This window comes from Hippocampus bargibanti, linkage group LG10, assembly GCF_051943395.1.
Source record: "Hippocampus bargibanti isolate YZ-2025 linkage group LG10, ASM5194339v1, whole genome shotgun sequence".
Classification (NCBI taxonomy): Eukaryota; Metazoa; Chordata; class Actinopteri; order Syngnathiformes; family Syngnathidae; genus Hippocampus; species Hippocampus bargibanti.
Genome location: NC_142743.1, coordinates 23,426,412 through 23,451,795, shown reverse-complemented (window position 1 = coordinate 23,451,795; position 25,384 = coordinate 23,426,412). Strand labels below are relative to the sequence as shown.

General features: G+C 39.2%; 2 protein-coding genes across 2 annotated transcripts in view; one reads left to right on the top strand and one right to left on the bottom strand.

Moving 5' to 3' along the window:
* Positions 1 to 1,648: 1,648 nt before the first annotated feature.
* r3hcc1l (R3H domain and coiled-coil containing 1-like) lies at positions 1,649 to 10,071 on the top strand. Its single transcript, XM_089006264.1, has 7 exons — positions 1,649 to 1,723; positions 2,731 to 3,172; positions 4,265 to 4,452; positions 5,242 to 5,312; positions 6,520 to 6,615; positions 6,703 to 6,843; positions 9,646 to 10,071. The coding sequence occupies exons 2-7, from the start codon at positions 2,750 to 2,752 to the stop codon at positions 9,696 to 9,698; spliced, it is 972 nt and encodes a 323-aa protein (XP_088862390.1). The 5' UTR covers positions 1,649 to 1,723; positions 2,731 to 2,749; the 3' UTR covers positions 9,699 to 10,071.
* Positions 10,072 to 11,203: 1,132 nt separating this feature from the next.
* Positions 11,204 to 25,384, bottom strand: part of LOC148893006 (lysyl oxidase homolog 4-like) — a 32,479-nt gene continuing 18,298 nt past the window's right edge. Inside the window, exons 10-15 of the mRNA XM_089006040.1 lie at positions 24,837 to 24,999; positions 23,645 to 23,888; positions 22,472 to 22,587; positions 20,882 to 21,018; positions 14,117 to 14,228; positions 11,204 to 12,886 (exon numbers count right to left, since the gene is read on the bottom strand). Of these exons, the coding sequence (XP_088862166.1) occupies positions 12,816 to 12,886; positions 14,117 to 14,228; positions 20,882 to 21,018; positions 22,472 to 22,587; positions 23,645 to 23,888; positions 24,837 to 24,999 (843 nt within the window). The 3' untranslated portion in view covers positions 11,204 to 12,815. The remainder of the gene's footprint in view (positions 12,887 to 14,116; positions 14,229 to 20,881; positions 21,019 to 22,471; positions 22,588 to 23,644; positions 23,889 to 24,836; positions 25,000 to 25,384) is intronic.

Below are 25,384 nucleotides of genomic sequence, written 5' to 3'. Positions count from 1 at the left end.
GCAAATTCGTGACAGCTGATCATCAGAATCAGAAAACCTTTATTCGTTTGTGGCTGCTCTCTGCACATAGAAATCAATCCATATAAATAAAAATATTCTATATAGTGTATTTTTTACATGAGTAATTCGTTTTTCACATAATTTTACATAATTTTTGGTAGTTAATTAATTTAAGCAACAAAAACAAACAAACAAACAAACCGAGGAGCCATTTGAGAGCCAAAAGAGCCGGATCTTTTTAGTGAGCCGAGCCAAAAGAACTGGCTCTCTGAAAAAGAGCCGTAATTCCCATCACTGGTACTCTACCTACTCAAATACTGCAGTCTTCCTGTCATATTATATGTTGATATACTTATACATACAGTATGCAAAATAGTGACCCAACCACACTTCCAAAGACAAACATTTGCCAAAAAAAGAGCTCATTTGTATGAATTTCTCAATTATGTCAGTGACATTTTTTGTGCAGACTCGAACATTGATGCAGCTTAATTGTTTGATGATGAAAGCTGTCAAATAAATACAAATCAATCAATCACAAATGCATTTCAATTGCTTTTATTTTTCTCTTTCCAACACCTTTTTGCAGACTTTACGAACAAGTAAAAATGTACTCAACTGATATGCCACCACACTGATAAATTCAGTAGATGGTGGTAGCATGGTTTTAGCATTAGCATGGTAGTAAAAATAGAACCAAATTTACATGAACTTTGGGGACATGAGTGTTTCCTTCATGGACATCTAGCTATTAGCTATCTATTCGCTAGCTGATGGCTATAAATTTATAATTATTATTAACTATCTGGCTAGCTATTAGAGCTGGCTATCTCGCTAGCTATCTCCATTTGGGAAACAACATCTTTTTTTTTGTGAGCCGAGCCAAAAAGAGTACTTGACTTTATATCAGGTCAATGAAACACAGCACAAAATATATTGTTTAATAAAACGTGTTCACAAAAGAAAATGTTTTCGTCTCCAAAACATTGCGTTTCAGAACGGGTTGAGTCAACACTAATTCCCACAATCCTTTGCGTTCTGAAGACGAGCGTCGTCAGTAGTGATGGGAATTCCGTCTCTTTTCAGAGAGCCGGTTCTTTTGGCTCGGTTCACTAAATAGATCCGCCTTTTTTGGCTCCAATCTGGCTCCTCAGTTTTTTTGTTGCTTAAATTAATTAACCACCAAAAATCATGTGAAATTGTGTGAAAAACGAATTACTCATGTAAAAATTGATATGACTTGATTTATATGTGCACAGAGAGCATCCACGAACTTTCGCTTTCCCTGTGGTTACTCTGGTCTGATGATAATCAGAAAACCTTGATCAGAAAAGCTGTCATTAATTTTTCATATTGATAATGCTAACATACCAACTAGTAAAAATATAATAATTGAATAATAATAGCAACATAATGTGATAACATTTGTCCACCTGACTACCCTGACCCCTCTTCCCCTCTCCTTCTCTTCACTGCTACGCGTGTCTATAATTCTCCTCTCCCACCTCTACCAAGAATATCGACCAATCACGTGCGGCTTTAACCGAAGACTGGGGGCGGGGAATAGATGACAAAAAAAGTCGGCTCCCATTTCCGGCTCCTTGCAAGGAACCGGCTCTCTTCGTTCATTGCAGAGTTCCGGCTTTAAGAACCGGCTCGTTCGCGAACGACACATCACTATTCGTCAGACCTGCGACAAAATCCGACGCTAATCAAAACACGGGTAGGTTTTATTTTTTATTTTGATCGAATGTAAAGGTATATAACAGAATGTCATTGATCCAAATGTGACGTAAAAAACGATGATTTCTGCAGATTTCAGTCGCGTTCTCTTCATTGCAAACTCGATGGATGGATAATTAGCTGCGGTGTTTAGCTAGTTGTAGGTACGCTACAGTGACCTATATTCATTCCACCGCGATTGTTTTTGTCCAGTGAACCGAGCATACTCTACTCGCAGTCGTGTATCATTGCATTTTTATGAAATACATAATCGTTTCCCGTGGGATTTTCCAAACTGTGCATCTTATGATGACGTATTACACTTTTCCCTCCATGCTGGTATTTGAAATTTCCAAATACGACAACGACAAACGGGGGAAAAAATATTGAAGTTTACGCTCTTTTTGCTAACGCTACAGTTTATAAAGATGAGTAAGTTGTATTTTTATAACTCATAGAAGTGGTAGAATATGTATTTTTCTCATTAACTGCCAATTTTCAAGCAAAAGGAATCATTAGCATATATATTTTGAGAGCTCGCAATTTTCTTTCCTAGTATTCAGTGACAGCCATTTTTGATTTCTGACGAAAATCTGCCTGCATTCGATCGTTGATATTTGCTCATTTATATTTGGAATATTGTCTTGTTTTCTGTTTTTGTTTAGAATTTCAAAAGCTTTCCAATGGTACCTTACTCGTTAAGATCTGCCAAAAATTAAGAAAGCTATGATCGTTTCAACTGTAATGAAGAACTCGGTCACAGATTTTCATTGTTTTGACTGACAGGCACAAAATCCCCTCATATTTCGAAAATTTAAAATCCAATTATTTCCTTATTATTTGTCATAGAACAATAATCTATACATCATTTGAAAGCTATTTAAATGCACTTCGGTATGGTATTAGAAAATGTGTGATGAATTATTGACATTTTTTGTCACATCCTTACTAGTTGCATTTTAATTGTGGCACTATTACCCCCGCCAACTCCGTGTCGCTGTGTTCTAGACAAACTGACAACACTACAATGGAAACGGAGCAACAAAAGAACGACAACGCTTCAGACACACCTGCAGCGTCTCAGCCCAAAAAGCCAAGCCAATCTGTTCGTGCGCCAAAGAAACGATCCAACGGATCGCAAGAGAAACCTCACATCGAAGGAGATGTCAAACCAAGACCAAGGCCTCGCTACGCGGATAAGGCTCGCAAGAAAGTCAAAAACAAGAAAAACAAGTCGGTCGGAGGAGAAGATGAGAACGAGGCTGAGATGCAGACTGGTCGTGACCACCCTAGTTCTGCTGTTGACGTTGAAGGGGTGAAGACCAATGGGCAGCTTGATTCGGCTGATTTTACCAGTGGACCATTTCATGATGAAAAAGAACAAGACAGCAGTTGGGACACCTTATTTAACGATGATGGAGATTGTCTTAATCAGCGATTGCTTGAAGAGGTTGGTGGTCTTCAACTAAAATGAATGCAATCAAAACAAATTGTGTGAAAGGTCAACCGACGCCTCCGGACAAGTTGTGTCCATAATATGGAAATTCACTTGATACAAAGATTCCATCCAGCTAATGGATAGATAATAAATAGCTAATAGATAACCAGATAGGCAACAGCTAGCCAGCACTTAGCCAGCCAGCTAGATGGCTAACAGGTAGCCAGCTAGATAGCTAATAGCTAGCCAATCAAATAGCCAAAAATATACATATATTTTCAGCACATCCCCACAAGTCCTGCACCCCGTGACCACCAGCATGGGGAACAACTAGATATTTTTCTATCTATTTGAGTTACTTCCGGGTTGAGTGAACGCTCGTGCATGTGGCTGCCACTGCTTACCCATAGAAAAACTTGTAAAATTGTAAAATGACCTTGAGAGTTTTGAAAGGCGCTTACAAATGAAATGTATTATTAATATTATTATTATTATTATTATTTATTATTATTATTATTATTATTATTACGATTATTACTATTATTATTATTGTTATTTTTATTATTTTTATTGTTATTTTTGTTTTTTTTTTTTATTTTGTATTTTGTATTTTTTTGTATTTTTGTATTTTATTTTTTTATTTTTTAATTTTTTTTTTTTTTTTTCATTTTTTTTTTTTTTTAGTTTTAGCTTTAGTTGTTATTCTTTTTTATTTTATTTTGTTTTTATTTGTTTTTTATTTTTTTTTGTATTTGTATTTTTTTTTTTATTATTATTTTTTTTTTTTTGTATTGTATTCTTTTTTATTTTTATTTTTATTTTTATTTTTATTTTAAATTCCGATAAAATGTTGATGGAGGATGGTCAACAGGTGCAGTGGACTGGTGAGGATCACAAAATAGGTTTCATTTGAATAGTTCAGGATCTTAAAGGAAATTGAAGTAGCTATCATTATCATATCTTATATTATTATCATATTTCTGCTGTGGACTGCAAATTTCCTCAATGTGGGACGAATAAAGGTTTTCCGATTCTGATTCTGATCCTCATCGCCTGATTCCTGTAACCCACATTCTCTGACTTTCCAATCCTCTTTTTTTCCAGTTGTCTTTGAATGAAGGTGGAAAGAAGTCGTCAATCCAAGAGGCCAGATTTGATTATTACAACATGCATCACTTTGATGATGAGGACGACGACCAGAGTGACGATGACCTCTCTCACATCATCGAGATCTACGAGATTCCCCCTGACTTTAAAACCGAGGATCTTCTCAAGTTATTTCAGGGATACCAGTATGTACATTTCTCATCATTTACACTCTCCGTCCTCACAAAATGAGGTAGACCTGCAATATACGATGTAATCCAGTGCAAGTAGTGGATCAAAAATATGAAGAACTGCCTGTATGTTCATAGTTTAAAGGACAACCGACACCTCCGGATAAGTTGCGTCCATAAAAACGTTAAAGAGACAGGCAGACGACAGTGAGAGTTTCAACTTTGACAGTTCAAAGGCAGAGTGTAGACTGCAAGGTTAAAATTCCCATCAATCAGGCTCCACAAACAACCCGCACAAGCCATCTGTACACTTGATGCAAAAAGCATTCAACCCAGCTAAACAGAACACAATTGAATGAGGAACTAGATAAAATGATGGCAGAGAAAGCACCTACAAGGGATCATTCCTCAAGATGGTGAAAGAAGAAGGTTACGTTCCTCATCAAGTGTTTAACGCTGATGAAAGCTGCCACTCCATTCCATCAAGCCGTCAACGACCATCACAAAGGTCAATAAAAAGACTTTATTATATAGTACAGTTTATTTCTTTAGTTATAATACCATAGCACATTTATTAGACATACAATAAGGTATATTTTGTGTAGTTCTAAGGCTTATTCTGTCGAAAATTATGTTTTATGGGGACCTGGGAACAGATTATTCTCATTTTAATGGTTTCCTATGGGAAATTAATTTTTGGGATACACACTTTTCGCCTTACACACTGTCTGGGAACATTTTCTATGTTATTGTTTGTTTATGTTCACTCTTTTCCTCACACTCTTTTCTTTTCTCACTTTTCAGACCGAGAGGCTTTGATATCAAGTGGATTGATGACACACACGCTCTCGGTCTCTTTTCAAGCCCAATTGTTGGTCAGTAAACTACTCGTAGTTCTTACGTAACCTCTTGCGGAGACGATACAACCAGCCAGCTAATAGCCAGCTAAAAGCCAGCCGCTAGCCAGCTAATAGCCAGCAGATAGCCAGCAAAAAGCCAGCCAGCTAGACAGCTAATAGCTAGCCAGGTAGGCAGCTAATAGCTAGCCAGCTAGATAGCTAAAAGCCAACCAGCTAGCCAGGTAAAAGCCAACCAGCTAGCCAGCTAAAAGCCAACCAGCTAGCCAGCTAAAGGCCAACCAGCTAGACAGCTAAAAGCCAACCAGCCATCCAACTAAAAGCCAACAGCTAGCCAGCTAAAAGCCAACAGCTAGCCGCCTAAAAGCCAACCAGCCATCCAACTAAAAGCCAACAGCTAGCCAGCTAAAAGCCAGCAGATAGCCAGCAAAAAGCCAGCCAGCTAGACAGCTAATAGCTAGCCAGGTAGGCAGCTAATAGCTAGCCAGCTAGATAGCTAAAAGCCAACCAGCTAGCCAGGTAAAAGCCAACCAGCCATCCAACTAAAAGCCAACAGCTAGCCAGCTAAAAGCCAGCAGATAGCCAGCAAAAAGCCAGCCAGCTAGACAGCTAATAGCTAGCCAGGTAGGCAGCTAATAGCTAGCCAGCTAGATAGCTAAAAGCCAACCAGCTAGCCAGGTAAAAGCCAACCAGCTAGCCAGCTAAAAGCCAACCCGCCATCCAACTAAAAGCCAACAGCTAGCCAGCTAAAAGCCAGCCGCTAGCCAGCTAAAAGCCAACCAGCCATCCAACTAAAAGCCAACAGCTAGCCAGCTAAAAGCCAAGAGCTAGCCGCCTAAAAGCCAACCAGCTAGCCAGCTAAACGCCAACCAGCTAGACAGCTAAAAGCCAGCTGCTAGCCAGCTAAACGCCAACCAGCTAGACAGCTAATAGCTATCCAGCTAGACAGCTAATAGCTATCAAGCTAGATAGCTAATAGCTACCCATCTATATAGCTAATTGCTAGCCAGCCAGATCGTCAGATAGCCCAGATGATGGATGGCTTGAATAAACTTTGACTAGTAAAACAAACGTACTGTAATCAAAATATTCATATTAAGGTAAAATCCACCATATTGTTGCTCTAAATATTGTTTCTGTAATGTACTTGTATGTTTTTTTGGGGGGGTGAAAAGTAATTTTTCAAACCATATTCTTTTTTTTAAAATATATTTTATGTATTTAGCTCGCGAGGCATTAAGATCCAAACACCCACTGATGAAGGTGCGACCGCTCTCCAAATCCACTTCAGAGACGAAGGCCGCCGCTCGTAGCTTCTCTGGTAGATTTAAAAGTACTTTAAAGTTGTACCTCATTTCTTCCATCGTGGAAAACACCTTTTTCTTTTTTAACCCCTCCCATTTTTTAGAGTCTCCCCTAATTTCTAAGGAGAGACCTCAAACCAGTGCAGCTCTCGCTCGAAGGCTTGTGATTGGCGCCCTCGGTGTGAAAAGCAACGTCACAAAAGAGCAGCGGGATGCAGAGAAGAAGAAGCTCCAGGAGGCTCGAGGTAGATTTAAAAAACTTGACTTTAACTTCTTTTAATCGATGGCAAACATTTATGCTTTCCTCTTCGGAACTATTTGAATTATATTCATAACTGGATGAGTAATAAGAAAAAATCTTTTTCCGAATCTGAACTCTCTGAAGCCATTGTTTTGATTCTGGAGCAAGGCAGTTTGTGAAAGGAGTGTCCTGGTGTGATGTCACAAACAAGGGGGCGGGACTTTCTAAATCTGCCTTGTTCCAAGCTCATTTTGTGGCAGTTTTGGGACACTTTAAAGGACAACCGACGCCATTTTTTTGTTTCCTAACTGACATCAGAAAAACGTTTTATAGCATCTAAAATACGCAAAACACGCAGGCTGATTTTTTTAGTCAGATGCAAAACACCAATAAAAAGGAGTAAAAGTGTCCCAAAACTGCCACAAAATGAGCTCAAAAACTGGTCAGATTCAGAAAGTCCCGCCCCCTTGTTCGTGACGTCACGCCAGGATAATCCTTCACAAACTGACTTGCTCCAGAATCAAAACAATGGCTTCAGATTGGGAGAAGATGCTTTCTTGTTACTCATCCAGTTATGAATATGAATAAAATAGTTCTGAAGAGGAAAGCATAAATGTTTGCAATCGATTAAAGAAGTCATTCCGTATCAATTTGAGGCGTTAGACTCCAATGTTGCGTCCCAGAAAATGCACAAGATGGCGCCCAAGCTCCGTTGGAAATGGGCTGATTTATCTGCTGGGAATTTGTGTCAACTAGTATCAAATAGTAGTCTTGGTGCAATACACAACAATTCACCATTGCGTTATTAATCTTTTTTCCTTCTGATTTCGCCTACAACACGATGTTTTCAGACCAAACAAAGTACCCAAAATGCATTGTGTGTCGCTTTCTCGGTCAGCGGCGTTGCAGTCGTTGTGTTTTACGTCATTTTTCTTGTTGTTTTGCATTTGACTAAAAATATCAGCCTGTGTGTTTTGGGGTATTTTAGATGCTATAAAACGTTTTTCTGATGTCAGTTAGGAAACCCCCAAAAAATAGTGTCGGTTGTCCTTTAATGATTGCTTCAAAATCCATGACGTAGCAGTGGAACACTGTACTGCTGTTGGTAGCCCACCAGAGGGTGACAATCTTCCTCACTTTTGTCCAGGCAAAAACAAACCAAAAAGGGCATCTCCGTGTTTGCACCATGCATGAACATGTGTTTACCACAAGTGGGCGCTCTTTTGCCACTTATCAAATAATAATATTAATAATAATAATCATCATCATCATAATAATCCATTTGATTTCTAAGCGCCTTTCAAAACTCTCAAGGTCACTTTACAGTCACAGGATCAGTTTTTCTGTGGGTGAGCAGCGGCAGCGTTCACGCAACCCGGAAGTAACTCAAATAGATAAAAAGCTAGCTAATAGATGGATAATAGCTAGCTGGCTAGATAGCTAGCCAGCCAGGTAGCAAATCGAGAGCTAACTGGCTGGATAGATAGCTAGATAGCAAATAGATAGATGGATAGATAGATGGTTAGATGGATAGATTGGTAGGTTGATTGATTGATTGATGGATTGATTGATTGATTGATTGATTGATGGTTGGATAGATAGATAGATAGATAGATAGATAGATAGATAGATAGATAGATAGATAGATAGATAGATAGATAGATAGATAGCAAATCAAGAGCTCGCTAGCTAGCTAGCTAGCTAGCAAATAGAGAGCAAGTGCAGGGTGGCGTTGCAGTTTGGGGTAAAATGAAATAGCTCTCTGTCCACTGCTGTGCGGCTAAAAGCAAGTCTATAATCAGGGCAGCAGCCTTTCCCTTTACAGTGGGAACGTTTAAGTATATAGTCACAATAAACCACACGTAGCTGTCCACCGAACTGCCAGCCAGGAAAAGCACCAAAAAAAAAAAAAAAAAAGGTCCTTTTGTCCTCAGAATGGATGTCCCGCTGTGCTTTTTAGGGGACAGTCCAGAAGTGCATCAAGTCCTGAACATTTTGTCCCCGGCCTTGATGCCCACGTGTCCCTTGTGTCCACAGTCCTACAACATGTACATGTCTTGCTCATTGTTGTGTTCAAGAAGGAAAATAAAATTGTTAAATAGAGTGATACCTCGGTTTACGAACACCTTGGCTTACGAACTTTTCGCTTTACGAACGTTCAATTTATGAAAGAGTTACTTCCGGGTTGAGTGAACGCTGGCGCGTGTGGCTGCCGCTGCTCACCAACAGAAAAACTTATTCTGTGACTGTAAAAGTGACCTTGAGAGTTTTGAAAGGCGCTTCCTAGCTACTACCTATTTGCTATCTATTAGTTAGCTATTAGCTATGTCCTTGAGACTTTTAAGGGGCGCTTGTAGATGCATTGTATTATTATTATTATTATTATTATTATTATTATTATTATTATTATCATTAGCTATCTGTCTATTTGAGTTACTTCCGGGTTGAGTGAACGCTGGCGCGTGTGGCTGCCGCTGCTCACCCACAGAAAAACGTATCCTGTGACTGTAAAGTGACCTTGAGAGTTTTGAAAGGCGCTTAGAAATCAAATTTATTATTATTATTATTATTATTATTATTATTATTATTATTATTATTATTATTATTATTATTATTATTATTATTATAATATCATCCCAGTGTGAAAGGTTTTTCACTGTTGATAATAATAGTAATACATTTAATTTCTAAGCGCCTTTCAAAATTCTCAAGGACACTTTCGCCACTGGATTTTTTTGTGCGGGTGAGCAGTGGCAGCCATTCGCGCCAGCGTTCATTCTAATTGTCTCTGTGATTTCTCCTCCAGAACAAAAGCGGCTTGCAGCCAAACAGAGGGAAGATGCTTGGGAGGGAAGGTGATTGGAGAGAACGGACGATTCGCTCGACTTCTGGCCGACTGCCTGATTGCCCCATTTGCCCTGGTATCACCTCATCAGCCATAACTAAGGCTATCCGGTCTAAGAAGTCTGTTGTAAGGACGATCCAAATTAAACCTCACCCCACCATGGCGATTTAGTGAAGGGTTTTGCCGTTTTATAAAAATAGCTTCTTTTACTTCCCTTCCAAACCATCTATTTTCTTTTAGCTAAGATCATAATCAGGCCGGACAATAGAAGTAATCAGAGTAGCCTCAGGGAATAGTCCTCTGCTTCCTCCCAACCTGACATCTGGGACCGATCATAGCATAGTCTGGCGCCGCCACCTCTGGACAGTAGGGATATATATATATATATATATATATATATATATATATATATATATATATATATATATAGTATATATATATATATAGGGCCAAAACTACCAGCAAAATTTAGTTTGCTGACGAAGCCTCTTGGATGAGAAGTTCGACACCTTGAAAGAAGTACAGATGACGGCTGAAGAAACCTTTTCATCGATTATATGTGAATGGTTTTCATCAATAAAAAAACTGAATACAATTATTTTAGCTTTGATAACATCCGTGATGCAAAATACAAGTTGTAGGTCAATTAAAATGTTAACGTTTTAAAGGACAACCGCCTCAAATGACTTCTACTGAGCGTATTTGACTAAGACTCCACGGCATAGAGCTATATTTTACATTTTAAGACTAGTGCTGAATATTCAGGAAGTTTTGTTTTTGAGTTGGTGACGATTCCTGACGTGACGTCACGCAGGGAACACCCATGACCGAGAAAGTGATACACAATGCATTTTGGGTAATTTGTTTGCTCTGAAAACTTCGTGTTGATGGCGAAATTAGAAGGAAAACACATAAATAACGCAATGGTGAATCGTTGTGTGTTACACCAAGACTACTATTTGATACTAGTTGACACAAATTCCCAGCAGCATTTCCAAGGGAGCTTGGGCGCCATCTTGTGCATTTTCTGGGACGCTCCATTGGAGTCCAGACAACTCGAATTAATATGGAAGGACTTCTTTAATCGATTGCAAACATGTCTGCTTTCCTCTTCAGAACTATTTGAATCATATTCATAACTGGATGAGTAACAAGAAAGCATCTTCTCTGAATATGAAGCCATTGTTTTGATTCTCCAGCAATGCAAGACGTCCTGGCAAACAAGGGGGCGGGACCTTCTGAAACTCAGCATTTCCGGGGTCATTTTGAAAGTAGTTTTGGGACACTTTTACTCATTTTTATTGGTGTTTTGCATTTGACTAAAAATATCCACCTGTGTGTTTTGGCTATTTTAGATGCTATAAAACGTTTTTCCGATGTCAGTTAGGAAACAAAAAAATGGTGTCGGTTGTCCTTTAAAGGAAATATTTGTGTGAGAAAATTCAGCTAGATCCTAACATTAATATTGAGTCTTTATCGTGCAAAATCTATAGAAAAAAACATTCCTTAAGTAAGCATGTTTGTCATTGTAATGTTTATTGTCGCTCTACAATTTAAAGTAATGTTTAAAGCGCACGACTGCGGTGCTTTCAGGTGTCATCTGGTGTTTACCAATGTTGAACAGGTGAAGAATAAACAGGTAATAAAATGAACAATACAAAACACAGCCACGTATGGACAATGCCAACTCAAAAAGTACAATAAAATCTGCATAAATTAGAGCCCTAACATTGTTTCCAGAGAGGTAACATAAAACTATACATGACAATACATGTGCAATACATTACAATATTTATTCAAATAAGTCAAAATAGCACCGCGGTGTTTAAAAAAAAAAGTTCTCATTCACAACACCCAAATGCACACAGAGTTGTAACAGGCGAATAAAAAATACAATTGCAATTGGAAAGTGAATGTAATCATTTCAAATGGTTCGAAAAATGGATATTTTGGATGATTTGCGCTTTTATTTTATTTTATTATTTTTTGGTTTGGCAACATATCTTCTTTAAAGGACAACCGACACCAATTTTTTTTGTTTCCTAACGGACATCAGAAAAACGTTTTATAGCATCTAAAAATACTCAAAACACGCAGGCTGATATTTTTTGTCAAATGCAAAACACCAATAAAAATGAGTTAAAATGTCCCAAAACTGCCACAAAATGAGCTTGGAACTGGGCAGATTCAGAAAGTCCCGCCCCCTTGTTCATGACATCACTATAGGTCACACACTGCCTTGCTCCAGAATCAAAACAATGGCTTCAGATTCGGAGACTATGCTTTCTTGTTACTCATCCAGTTATGAATATGAATCAAATAGTTCTGAAGAGGAAAGCATACATGTTTGCAATCGATTCAAGAAGTCCTTCTGGGTCATTTTGAGGCGTCAGGACTGTGTTGATGGCGAAATTAGAAGGAAAACGACATAAATAACGCGATGGTGAATCGTTGTGTGTCGCAGGCAATTGCGGTAACACGCATAAAGAAGGTGTAAGTTTAGCTAGCTATATATTCACTATCTAGCTGGCTGGCTATCTAGCTAGGTATCTGTTGGCTATCGATTGGCCGGCGAGCTAGCTAGTTTTTTGAGTTACTTCCGGGTTGAGTGACGCTGGCGCGTATGGCTGCCGCTGCTCACTCGCAGAAAAACTGATCCTGTGACTGTAGGAACACGAAATGATTTTTTTTTCCCCAAATCTGAACTCTCTGAATCCATTGTTTTGATTCTGGAGCAAGGCAGTTTGTGAAGGAGTTTCCTGACATGACATCACGATCTGGGGGCGGGACTTTCTGAATCTCGCCCCAGTTCCGAGCTCATTTTTTGTGACAGTTTTGGGACACTTGAAGTCATTTTTATTGGTGTTTTGCATTTGACTCAAAATATCAACCTGCGTGTTTTGGCTAATTTAGATGCTATAAAACATTTTTCTGATGACAGTTAGGAAACAAAAAAAAATGGTGTCGGTTGTCCTTTAATCATCTTGACTTGACCTGCTTCTTTCTGGTCGACAGTCACCAGGTACCAAAATTCATGATTTTATTTTGAAACTCTCCCTGGTCCTCTCATTGTCTCATGAGGGATTTGAATGGTTCTTCTGTCCCTGTACTGGAGTGAGCATCCATTCCATTCACAGGAAGTTGTTGGTGATCTGACGCTGGTGGTCAAACAAGTCCTCCACATCAGCGCTGTAAGCATCACCTGAGAATCGGAATCAGAAAACCTTTATTCGTCGCACAATGGCAAACAAGCAAAATGCATTACACGGTGGGTAGAATGGAGAGAAAAATGCATGATGGTTTGGCTTCTCCAAATGCTATCTAGCTAACTAGCTCGCTAGCTATTTGAGTCTGGAAACATATTAGCTATCTATGAGCTATCTAGCTAGCTTTCGATCTATGTATTTGAGTTATTAGCTAGATAGCAAATCATAATACATTTGATTTATAAGCTAGATAGGTAGATAGCCAGCTAGATAGCAAATAGAGAGCCAGATAACTCGATAGCTAATAGATAGCCAGCTAGATAGCAAATCATAATACATTTGATTTCTAAGCGTCTTTCAAAACTCTCAAGGTCACTGTACACAACACAGGATCAAGTTTAATGTGGGTGAGCAGCGGCAGCCACACGCGCCAGCGTTCATTCAACACGGAAATAACTCAAATAGATAGAAAGCTAGCTAATAGATAGCCAATAGCCAACAAGCTAGATAGCTAGCCAGCGAGCTAGATATCTTCAGCAACTTCTAATGTCACAGATTAAGAAGCATGCAAAACGCAAGCCTGACTTGTGACTAAGCTAGCTAGCTAGCTGGCTTGCTATTTGCTATCTAGTTGGCTATGTATCTAGCTATTAGCTATCGAGCTAGCTAATTTTCTATTTGCTATATAGTTGGCTAACTATTATCTATTGAGCTAGCTAGCTTATTTTCTATTTGCTATCTAGCTGGCTATCTATCTAGCTATTAGCTATATATTAGCTTGTGAGACAGCTTTCTTTCAGTTTGAGTTACTTCCGGGTTGAGTTAACGCTGGCGCGTGTGGTTGCCGCTGCTCACCCACAGAAAAACTTATCCCTGTGACTGTAATGTAAAGTGACCATCTAGCTGGCTAGAGAGCTATCTATTAGCAATATAGCTAGCTAGCTATTTGAGTCAGGAAACATATTAGCTATCTAGTTAGCTAGCTATCTATTAGCTATGTAGCATTCTATTACCTAGCTAGCTAGCTTTCCATCTTTTTGAGTTACTTTATTTTAGATGCTACAAAACGTTTTTCTGATGTCAGTTGAAAAAAATGGTGTCGGTTGTCCTTTAAATTTGTTTTCATCTCGTTTCACCTCATCAGAGATCTCATCGTACACCCTTTTTACTCTGCAATCCAATCTGGTCCCACCTCAAGCCGCTCATCTCATTTCTTGAAACTCTACCTGCATGGCATCCAAACATGTAAGCTCGCGCTCCATCGTATTTACACCGACAGCGGATCACGTTGTTCTTGAAATCAGATTCAGCCATATCCAAAGAAGGGTTGACCTCCACCTGTAAAAAGAGGGACACTTGTTTCATCAGATGACAGAGAGAGAGAGAGAGAGTGAGAAAATGGATAGAAAACAGTGAAATTTGGACTCGTTTTAACTTTGATAGTTCAAAAGCAGAGTGTAGACTGCAAGGTTAAAATATCCCATCAATCAGACTCCACAAATAACCCGCACAAGCCATCTGTACACTTGATGCAAAAAGCTATCAACCCAACTAAACAGAACACAATTGATGAGGAACAAGGTAAAATTATGGCAGAGAAAGCACCTCAACGGATCATTCCTCAAGATGGTGAAAGAAGAAGGCTACGTTCCTCATCAAGTGTTTAATGCTGATGAAAACGGCCACTCCAGTCCATCAAGCCATCAACGACCATCACAAAGGTAAATAAAATGACTTTATGATACGGTACAGTTTATTTCTTTAATTATAATACCATAGCACATTTATTATACATAAAATAAGGTATATTTTGTGTAGTTTTAAGGCTTAGAAAATTAGAAAATTATGTTTTATGGGGACCTGGGAACGGATTATTCTCATTTTAATGGGTTCCAATGGGAAATTAATTTTTGGGATGCACACTTTTGACCTTACACACTCTGTCTGGCAACCAATTAAGTTCGTAAGCCAAGGTACCACTGTACTTACATTCATAATTAACGTGGAACCCAAACGATAAGACTAAATACATATCTCGCTTTTTCACTGTTCATTTCCTGTTTGTGTGGCAGTTGGCGGAAAGCGCAATTTTGATTGGATGATACTGACGTAGGTTGGCGGAAATCGCAATTTTCATTGGATGATATTGGCTGTTGTTGAAACAGGTTAACGCCCCTTTTAAATCAGCCCGACGATTACAAAAATATCGTACACTTCAGCGTTGAATAAACCGAAGGATTCGCCATTGTGGAAAGAGAAGGTTCTGATTGTAATTTTCAATCAAACAATACCATGGATGAAACAGTCGAATGTCAGTGGCACTTTGACACACCCCATGCTAACGTTAGCATCAATATACAGTAAAGTCTCGTTATATCGATATTCAAGGGAGTCCGAAAAAATATCGATATAACCGGGACTATCGATATATCCGACCCTGTTTGCATGTAATTTTCTCCGTGCGTGCATAGAAATAGCATCGATATAACCGGGACTATCGATGTAACGAGACTTTACTGTACTTCTGCGAGAGACAGCAGAAAGCAAGTGTGGAAGCTAATGAGCCGTGTGCAGGCTAGCTAGCAGTAACTTCGCGTATGGACCAAGCAAGTTGACTTTCATTCCGATCGTTTGGATGGATCATGAGGAAGGGAAAACCATCCATGTTAACGGTGAGTACTATCACAAAGTTATTTGAAATAATACATTCGGACATTTTGTTGAAGTTGTGTGTTTGCGTGTGTGTGTGTGTGTGTGGTTCTCACTGAAAAAAAACATTTCTAAATACAGTAAAGTCTCGTTATATCGATATTCAAGGGAGTCCGAAAAAATATCGATATAACCGGGACTATCGATATATCCGACCCTGTTTGCATGTAATTTTCTCCGTGCGTGCATAGAAATAGTATCGATATAACCGGGACTATCGATATATCCGATATCGATATAACGAGACTTTACTGTATTTTACTTTTATGACTCTTAGTCAAAAAGGTTCCCGACCCTTGTTTTATAGCAACATTTCTCCAATGGCTTGATTGCACTCTGTTTACCATAATTATATTCCTAGTCCAGTCCTATAAAGCTGACATAGGGCGTTTCATTTTTCTGTTTTTTTTCTCCCAAAAGTACTTTTCTGTTTTCGTCTCAACCCAAGAATCTTTGTAATCATGTAACAAAACAAACAAACATTTGTGACAGTTACGAAACAAGAGACTTTTGTCAGGACAAAATAGTCCAAATTGGGGGGGGGTGTAAGAGATGAATTTCGTCACTTTCCAGCGTTATCTCTGTACAGGATTTAAAAATAAATATATAAAATTAAAACAAAAAAAAACAGCCAAGGGATTCGGATGACAAGTTTTGGTTTAGATCAAGTTGCAGTCTGTCATTAGACCGTAGCCACGTTTGGTTGCCACGTCTTGATGTTTTTCCACTCCCTCTGCGCTGCCTACTGCTGCTACATGAGCAAACGTATGCTGTAAATCAATGTTGCCCATGAACACATCAAACAGATCATTTGACCACACACCGTCATATTATAAAAAAAAAAAAAACGTGACTTTGAAAGTTCTGAAGTTGATGGATATATAACCCGCATACATAGACTACTTACTACTCATCCCTCTACAATCTCGAACCTCATAACTAAATCCAAGAATTCTTCCTGTCAATTAAATCCCCCTCCTAAGAGTTCTGGTCAAATCCTGCTTGCCATCTCTCCTTCCATTCATTTCAGTCATTATTCACTCCTCGCTATCCTCAAAACGGCGGCTGTCACACCAATTCTTAAAAAGATCCCAATAACTTCAAGAACCTTCACCCTATTTCTAAGCTTCCTTTTACAGTAAAGTCTCGTTATATCGATATCGGATATATCGATAGTCCCGGTTATATCGATATTTTTTTCGGACTCCCTTGAATATCGATATAACGAGACTTTACTGTACAGTAAAGTCTCGTTATATCGATATCGGATATATCGATAGTCCCGGTTATATCGATATTTTTTTCGGACTCCCTTGAATATCGATATAACGAGACTTTACTGTACAGTAAAGTCTCGTTATATCGATATCGGATATATCGATAGTCCCGGTTATATCGATACTATTTCTATGCACGCACGGAGAAAATTACATGCAAACAGGGTCGGATATATCGATAGTCCCGGTTATATCGATATTTTTTCGGACTCCCTTGAATATCGATATAACGAGACTTTACTGTATTTCCAAAATCCTCGAAAAAATGGTGTCCTCGCAGCTACACTCTCACCTCTCCACGAACGAACCATTCCAATCTGGTTTCCGCCCCCACCGCAGTACAGAATCAGCTCTCTTAAAAGTCATGAATGATCTTCTTTGGCGTCTGACGCCGGTTTACTCTCCATCCTCGTCCTTCTTGACCTCACTGCAGCTTTTGACACCATTTCTCGTCCCATCTTGACTGGTTCCACTCTTATCTCTCTGGCCGCTCTCATCCAAATTAACTCCTTCACTTCGCAGTCCTCTCATGTATCTTCTGGTGTGCCACAAGGCTCTGGCCTGGGACCCCTCCTCGTTCTCACCTACCTTCTTCTCCTTAGCAAAATTCTTCTTTATACATTCAAAGCTATCCAGAAACCCCCATACCTATCTGACCTTCTTCAAATTTCTATTCCTTCTCGTTCTCTTCCTCCCTCCACATCTGTGTGCCCGCCTACCCGTCACAGCACGATGGAGGACAGAGCTTTCAGCTTTCTGTTGTTTCTATTTGTAATTGTATGTTATTTATTGTATTTTATTTTATTTATTATAGTAGCTATGCTTGTCTGTGACTGTCAAGTGTCCTTGAGAGCTTTGAAAAGCGCTTAAAATGAAATGTATTATTATGATTATGATTATAAGTATCATTCTTTTGATTTGGTTCCAGACAAAATTAGTCATCCAATGATTTGAGCACGCTTTTTTTTTGTTTTTTTTTTTTAGTTCTATAAAGTCAAATGAGATGATTTAAGATGTCGGTAGAGGTTGTCATTGCAAGTCTCGACTGCAGAGACTGAATCTTAATTGCAATAAAGGGCAATCAAGCTGGGTCAACGTGACTCATTGCTACAAAAAACGGGCCTAAAAATATCTGCTATTCTGGGTAAAAAGCCACACCCAGCTGGTGGAAGAAACCTGAGTAAGCATCTGTGATCACCCTCCCTTCAGCTCTCATTCCTTATGAAATTTGGTGGACAGTTACTGAGCCATAAATCTCGACTTTTACATCCGCACGTGGTTTGATGTCCAGTCCCGTTTTCGTTGCCTCACGCGAGCAATACGGAACGGCGCATTGCAACGTCTGATGAAGTCATCTCTGATAATGCCAGTGTTTGAAATAACGTTTAACACATTTGATAACAATTGACAAGTGAGTAAAGTAAAGTAAAATTTACATGACTTAATCCAAGCCTTCATCTCATCACATCTGGTCCACAACTCCAGATAGTACACAAAAATACAAATACAAAAATACAACAGTGTTTGAAATAACGTCGGCCCGGAGGCCCGGGGCGTACCACTTTCAAAACGTCTTGGCCCGGATGGCCGACTTCTTCAAGAAAAAAAAACGTTTTTTTTTCTTCAAATCAAACGTTTGGTTTATTCAATAAAGCAAAAGCTACAAGCAAACCGCGACAAGACACGTGGACTCCTCTTTCTAAGCGCCTTTCAAAACTCACAAGTACACTTTACAGTCACGGTATAGTCCGAAGCACGAAACAGGCTTCTGGTGTATGTAAATTCACCAAACGAACGTTCGTTTGGCAATTTGCATACTCGGCACGGCAGCCAATCAGAAGCCTGTTTCGTGCTGCGGACTATACCGTGACTGTAAAGTGTACTTGAGAGTTTTGAAAGGCGCTTAGAAAGAGGAGTCCACGTGGCTTTTAGCAGACAACGTAACGCAAACATTGCATTGTGCACCACCATGACGACAACTGGAGCAAAATCTTCAGCAAGGGATCTTTAGCATAAATTAAAGAAGGGAGTATTTGTTGTAGGTACTTCCTTAATTAAAAAAAAATCATTTATACTTCGCAACAATCTTTTATTTTTATTTTTGCGATTAGTCGTCTAATTGTGTTGGCAGGCAACTTTTCAGAGTTGTCTGCCCCTTGTGTCCGCTAACGTTTTGTCATGAGTTTCAGACACTGATAATACAAACACTGAGAAACCATGAACTTCATTCTATGCGATGCCACTTAGCTTGCAGTCCAAAATAGAACAAATGACAGAGCGGGAGAACAGATGAGTAGGTCAGCGCAGTCGATTGGACGCTTCGGGAAAAGACAAGACTTCAACATGAAAAAAAATAAAAATCTGTCAAGTTGTGAGAGTTTGATCGCTGGCCAAGAAGCTCTACTCTCTCACTAATAGGAGGTCTGCTTTCTATATAAAGCCACATTAAATGCACTTGCTTTAAATACACACACACACACACCTGAAACAACACGCACCTGAATGGCTGAATGCTTAGCCCAGAGCCACTTTGCTACAATTATAGTTGGTTATCGTTTATTTTTATTTTTTTTTTATCCCACACGCACTTGCAGATGTTTAACTTTTGCCTTTTCCTTTCCTTGAGCACACTTACATGCAATTTGGCATTCTGTTTGGGGCGGATTTGCCAGATGCCTGAAAGCAAGCCATGTGTATTCTGGAGCGTTTTAAACTCTTCAAATTCGAAGGGAAGCTACGTCGTATCCCAGCTGGATATGTGGATGACGGCTGAAGAAACCTTGTCAGCGATGGATCATTCTTGTACGACCGAGAGCTTACACAGACATTCCAAGAAAGGACAAACGCGTGCACTGCTGACAGACAATTAAATCATCACTCACAGTGACGCATAGAGTTTTTACATCACGGAAGACTGTGAGTTCCCAATTATTTGTTTTTTTTTGGTATTTTTTTATATTAAAAACTATATATTTTGAAAAAAAAAAATGTAATTAAAAAAATCTATAATTTTATAATTTGTTTTATTACACCTTTTGTAGATGAATAATAATAATAATAATAATAATACATTTTCCGTACTGCTTATTAATAATAATAATAATACATTTAATTTCAAGCGCATTTCAAAACACCCAAGGACACTTTACAATAAAAACAAAGCACACAACAATAAAACCATAAGTAAAATGATAAATAATAAAATAGCAGATTGAACTAGATATTGAAATCAATTTTAAACAGATGGGAGGTAATCATAATAATAATAATAATAATAATAATAATAATAATACATTTAATTTCTAAGCGCTTTTCAAAACTCTCAAGGACACTTGACAGTCACGGGATAAGAACTTTTTTTTTGTGCGGGTGAGCAGCGGCAGCCATTCGCGCCAGCGTTCACTCAACCCCAAATACTGTAGATAGAAAGCTAGCTAGCAAGCCAATAGAGAGCTATTAGCTAGCCAGCTAGATAGATAGCTATTGTACGCTATTACAGAAAAGACAAAGAGAATAGACTTAGCACAACATTTCTTAATAAACATAATGATTTGGTTCGGCTATTCATTTTAAAAGCACATTTTTTAATTTTTTTATTTATTAATGTTAGTTTTTTTTAAATAACTTTTTCAATAACATGTTGTTTTTCATTTGTTTTTAATGAACTATAATAAAAGAACACACACACACAACAGTGATTTACAAATCCAAACTAAACGTACTGCATACATAAATCCAAACCGTGGAAAATCCCACTGGACCCTCCGTACCCTGCCCACCACCTTTTCCAGCAACTCCCCTCAAGCAGGCGCTACCGATCCATGTGCAACCAAATCCAGCAGACATTTAAAACAGTTTCTTCCGCTATGAAACTCTCTAAACAGTAAGCCAAATAGAACTATCTAGTGCCTCCATTTTTCTTCTGATGATGATACTAGTGCAGCGTGTTCTACCGGCGACAAATTCCTTGTGTGTTCTACATACTTGGCAAGAAAGATGATTCACCTGGAAGACATATTCACCAGGTCGTACGTCCGTGATGTCGATCCACTGGCAGTCGATGTCATGGCGGTAAGTATCCCAGCAACCAATTGAGATGCCTTGTTGTCCCATGTTGTAGCAGGAATAGCGCTTCTGGAGACCTTGAGAACCCAAAAAGGATTTCGTGAAAATGGATCGTGTCAAAGCGGTTCCCAGACAGAGTGTGTAAGGCGAAAGTGTCTATCCCAAAAAATCATTTCCCATAGAAAACCATTCAAATTAGAATAATCCGTTCCCAGGTCCCAATAAAACACGTTTTTCTATTAAATAATCCTTAAAACTACACAAAATAAACCTTATTTTCTGTATAATAAATGTGGTATAGTATTATAATTAAAGTAAAAGTAAAAAGTAAAAGAAGTGATTTTCATAAAACAGCTAAAACCTTCTTTAAACCGATACGGTGGTATAAGGTTCAATTTGGATCGTTCGTATAACAGCCTGCTGAGGCAAAATAGGATTAGCAATACCGATGAGGTGATACCGGTGGAAGTGGGGCAATCAGGCCAGTCGTTAGTCAAAACAATAGGAACAATCAGTGGAGCTGCAGGGAGTAGTCCTCTGCTCCCCCCAACCTGAGAGCAGGGACCTATCATAGCAGAGTCCGGCACCGCCATGTCGGGACAGTAGGGATATATATATAGGGCCTACTCTACCTGTAAGACTTTAGTTTGCTGACGAAATTTATTGGATAAGAAGCGAAAGTCGTGTATACCAAAGTCGTTTTATTGACTTTTGTGATGGTCGTTAATGGCTGTACTGTGTGTACACGTAGCTATGTATACTGTCTATTAGCTATCTAGCTATCTGGCTGGCTTTCTGTTAGCTGGCTAGCTATCTGGCTAGCTAATAGGGCTGGCTATCTAGTGGCTGCCGCTGCTTACCCGCAGAAAAAAACGTATCCTGTAACTGTAAAGTGACCTTGAGAGTTTTGAAAGGCGGTTATAAATGAAATGTATTATTATGATGATGATTATTATTATTATAGTCGTTTTATTTACTTTTGTGATGGCTTGATGGAATGGAGTGGCCGCTTTCATCAGCATGAAACACTTGATGAGGAACGTAATCTTCTTTCACCATCTTGAGGAATGATCCTTGTAGGTGCTTTCTCTGCCATAATTTTATCTAGTTCTTCATCAATTGTGTTCTGTTTAGTTGGGTTGATAGCTTTTTGCATCAAGTGTACAGATGGCTTGTGCGGGTTATTTGTGCAGACGGATCGATGGGAATTTTAACCTTGCAGTCTACACGAGTCCAAATTTCACACTTTTCTATCCATTTTCTCACTCTCTCTCTGAAGTCTGCATGTGTCTTTAATGTTCAAACCACCTCTCACTACTTGACCAATCACGTGGCTTTAACCAAAGACTGGGGGCGGGGAATAGAGGACAAAAAAGAGCCGGCTGCCATTTTCTTGTGAGGCAGCTCCGTGTGTCCCCCGAAAAATAGTTTGTATGCCAAGGTTAAATTGTCATAAATGTAACGTTGGTAAACCGAAAAGTTTGTAAGCCAAGGGTTTCGTAAACCGAGGTATCACTGAAATTGACTGACCGTCGGGGCAGTAGGTGTCCTCTAAGCAGAAACTGGCTTTGTGACCCTCAGCCACTCTGGTTCCATTGAGGGTCAACAAATCGTAGTGGGTAAAGACCTCAATGCTGTGGAAGTGCCTGAAAAATGGGAGTCACGAAGAGAGTTACAATCATGGGAATTCGGACAAGATTCTTGAATTTTGAGAAGATTTCTTCACAATGGTTTTTTTTCTTCCCGTATTTAAAAATGCACTCTTCCAGAATTGTATTGAATGTCTTTTTTTTAAAGATTATGGGCTAAACATACAATTGCTTCCGTGTTTCATCAGCTCTGATGTCCTGTTTCCCATTTGCTTGCATTTGGGATTTTTTTTCTTTGCATTATAATCCAGTGCAGTAATTCGCTTATTTAATAATAATAATAATAATAATAATAATAATAATAATAATAATAATAAGACATGTCATTTCTAAGCGCTTTTCAAATTAAAATTAAAAATAAGAAATAAAAAATAAAAACAAAATGAAATAAAATAAAAAATAAGAAATAGTAGTAGTAATACTAGTAATACTACTACTACTACAACTAATAATAATAATAATAATAATAATAATAATAATAGTAGTAATTATAGTAGTAGTAGTAATAATAATAATATTGACAATAATAATAATAATACATTTCATTTATAAGCGCCTTTCAAAACTCTCAAAGTCACTTTGCAGTCACAGGATCAGTTTTTCTGTCGGTGAGCAGCGGCAGCCACACGCGCTAGCGTTCACTCAACCCGGAAGTAACTCAAATAGATAGAAAACTAGCTAGCTAGCCAGCCAGTCGATAGCCAAAAGATACCTAGCTAGATAGTGAATATATAGCTAGCTAGATAGCCAGCTTGCCAGCCAGATAGCTATTAGATAGCAATTAGCTAGCAAATGATAATAATAATAATAATAATAATAATAACTGATTCTGATTCTGACTTTACAGTCACAGGAGGTAACCAATAGATAGCCAGCTAGCTAGCCAGATAGATAGCTATATAGCTAATAGATAGCCGAATTTGTTTATTGATTTACTTATGTATTTGTCCATTTATCAATGTATTTAATGATGTATTTATTTACTTAGGTATCTATCCATTTCTTAGCATTTATGCTAAGAAGCACTGACAAGGAGTCTTATTTGAGCTCGTACCTGTGACACTGATGCCAAATCCAGTTCTCCCTGGAGGCTCGAGGTTGGAAATCAGCGCGGCCATTATTTAAGATCCGCGAGGAAAACCTCAGCAGTCGGCGATGTCCGTAAGGCCAATTCATTCTGGCAGCAGACGAGGACAGGCAGTTCTCCTCATTGGCACAGCTGAGCAGGTGAAGAGGTCTGTCCTCCAGATAAGATGACTCCTGGAGAAGCTGGGCATCCACCACCAGGTCAGGAGCACCTTTGAGGAGGGAGGGGGGTGTCCAAGTCTTTGCACAGCAAGTACAGTGGAACCTTGGCTTTTGAAAAGTGTGTATTCCAAACCATTAAAATGAGAATAATCCGTTCCTAGGTCTCCGTAAAACCTAATTTTCAACTAAATAAGCCTTACAAAATACAGAAAATATATAATAAGAAGCTATTTTCAAAAAACAGCAAAACCCTTCACTAAATCGCCATGGTGGGGTGAGCTTCAATTTGGATTATTCCTACTACCGACTTCTTAGGCAACATAGGCTTAGTTATGCTGATGATGTGATACCAGAGCAAATGGGGCAATCAGGCCAGTCGTAGACCCCATACTCAGACAGGAGAATAGAAGTAATCAGTCAGGACAATAGAAGTAATCAGTGTAGCCGCAGGGAGTAGTCTTCTGCTTCCCCAACCTGAGAGCAGGGACCAATCATAGCAGAGTTTGGCACCGCCATTGACTTACCGGGGCAAATTGGGCAATCAGGCCAGTCGTTAGTCAGGAAAATAGAAACGATCAGTGGAGCCGCAGGGATTAGTCCTCTGCTCCCCCCAACCTGAGAGCAGGGACCTTTCAAGCTCTGTCGTGTGCCTTTCCTGTGTCGTGTGCTCATAGCGTGCTCACAGCGTGCAACAGCACACAAACCCCTCCCCCCCCCTTCACTGCTACGTGTGTCTCCTCCCTCCTCTACCACGGATCTTGACCAATCACGTGCGGCTTTAACCGAAGACTGGGGATGCGGGGAATAGACGAAAAAAAAAGCGAACGACACATCACTCATTGTGGCGCTCGGTGTGCTTCCCGAAAAAAAACGTTTGTATGCAAAGATTATTACCGAGCTAATTTAACGTTCGTAAGGCGAAAACTTCGTTAGCTAAAACGTTCGTAAACCTTGGCATCACTGTATTCAAAAACAAACTGTCTTTTTTTTTTGCTTACTCTCCACACAGGTGACTCCGGCGGCTCTGCCCTCGCCGCCTCTGGGACAATAGACGTGTGTGTTCTTGCGACATTGTTGGATGGACAGCTCAGAGCCCACACAGTGACTTCCACTAAGAAGTACATCGCGCGCATCACTGGATCCCGTCCAGTACCAAGTTTCCTGGAAGCACATGGAAAGGGGGACGTGTGTTGCCATGTTGAATACAGTCAAGTCTCGTCATATCGATATTCTCGGGAGTCGGAAAAAATATCGATATAACCGGGACTATCGATATATCCGATCCTGCGGCATGTAAATTTTCTCCTTGCGTTCATAGAAATAGTATCGTAATAAGCAGTACTATCGATATAACAGATACCGATATAACGAGACTTTACTGTACTTCAAAACCTAAGAAAGAGAGCTCGCCTCATTTTTTTTTTTTTTGCTTTCAGACGTCAAGCCCTCTTTTCATTAAAACTATCAGTAAATAGGATCACACTCCTGTTTTTTATCCACCTTTTAAAGGACAACCGACACCATTTTTTTTGGTGTCCTAACTGAC

Bases quoted from the DNA above. Each gene is read 5' to 3' on its own strand.
- r3hcc1l (XM_089006264.1), top strand. From the start codon at position 2,750: ATGGAAACGGAGCAACAAAAGAACGACAACGCTTCAGACACACCTGCA. The intron at 4,453-5,241 runs GTATGTACATTT...CTCACTTTTCAG, and splicing joins AAGTTATTTCAGGGATACCA to ACCGAGAGGCTTTGATATCA. The intron at 6,616-6,702 runs GTAGATTTAAAA...CCCATTTTTTAG, and splicing joins CGCCGCTCGTAGCTTCTCTG to AGTCTCCCCTAATTTCTAAG.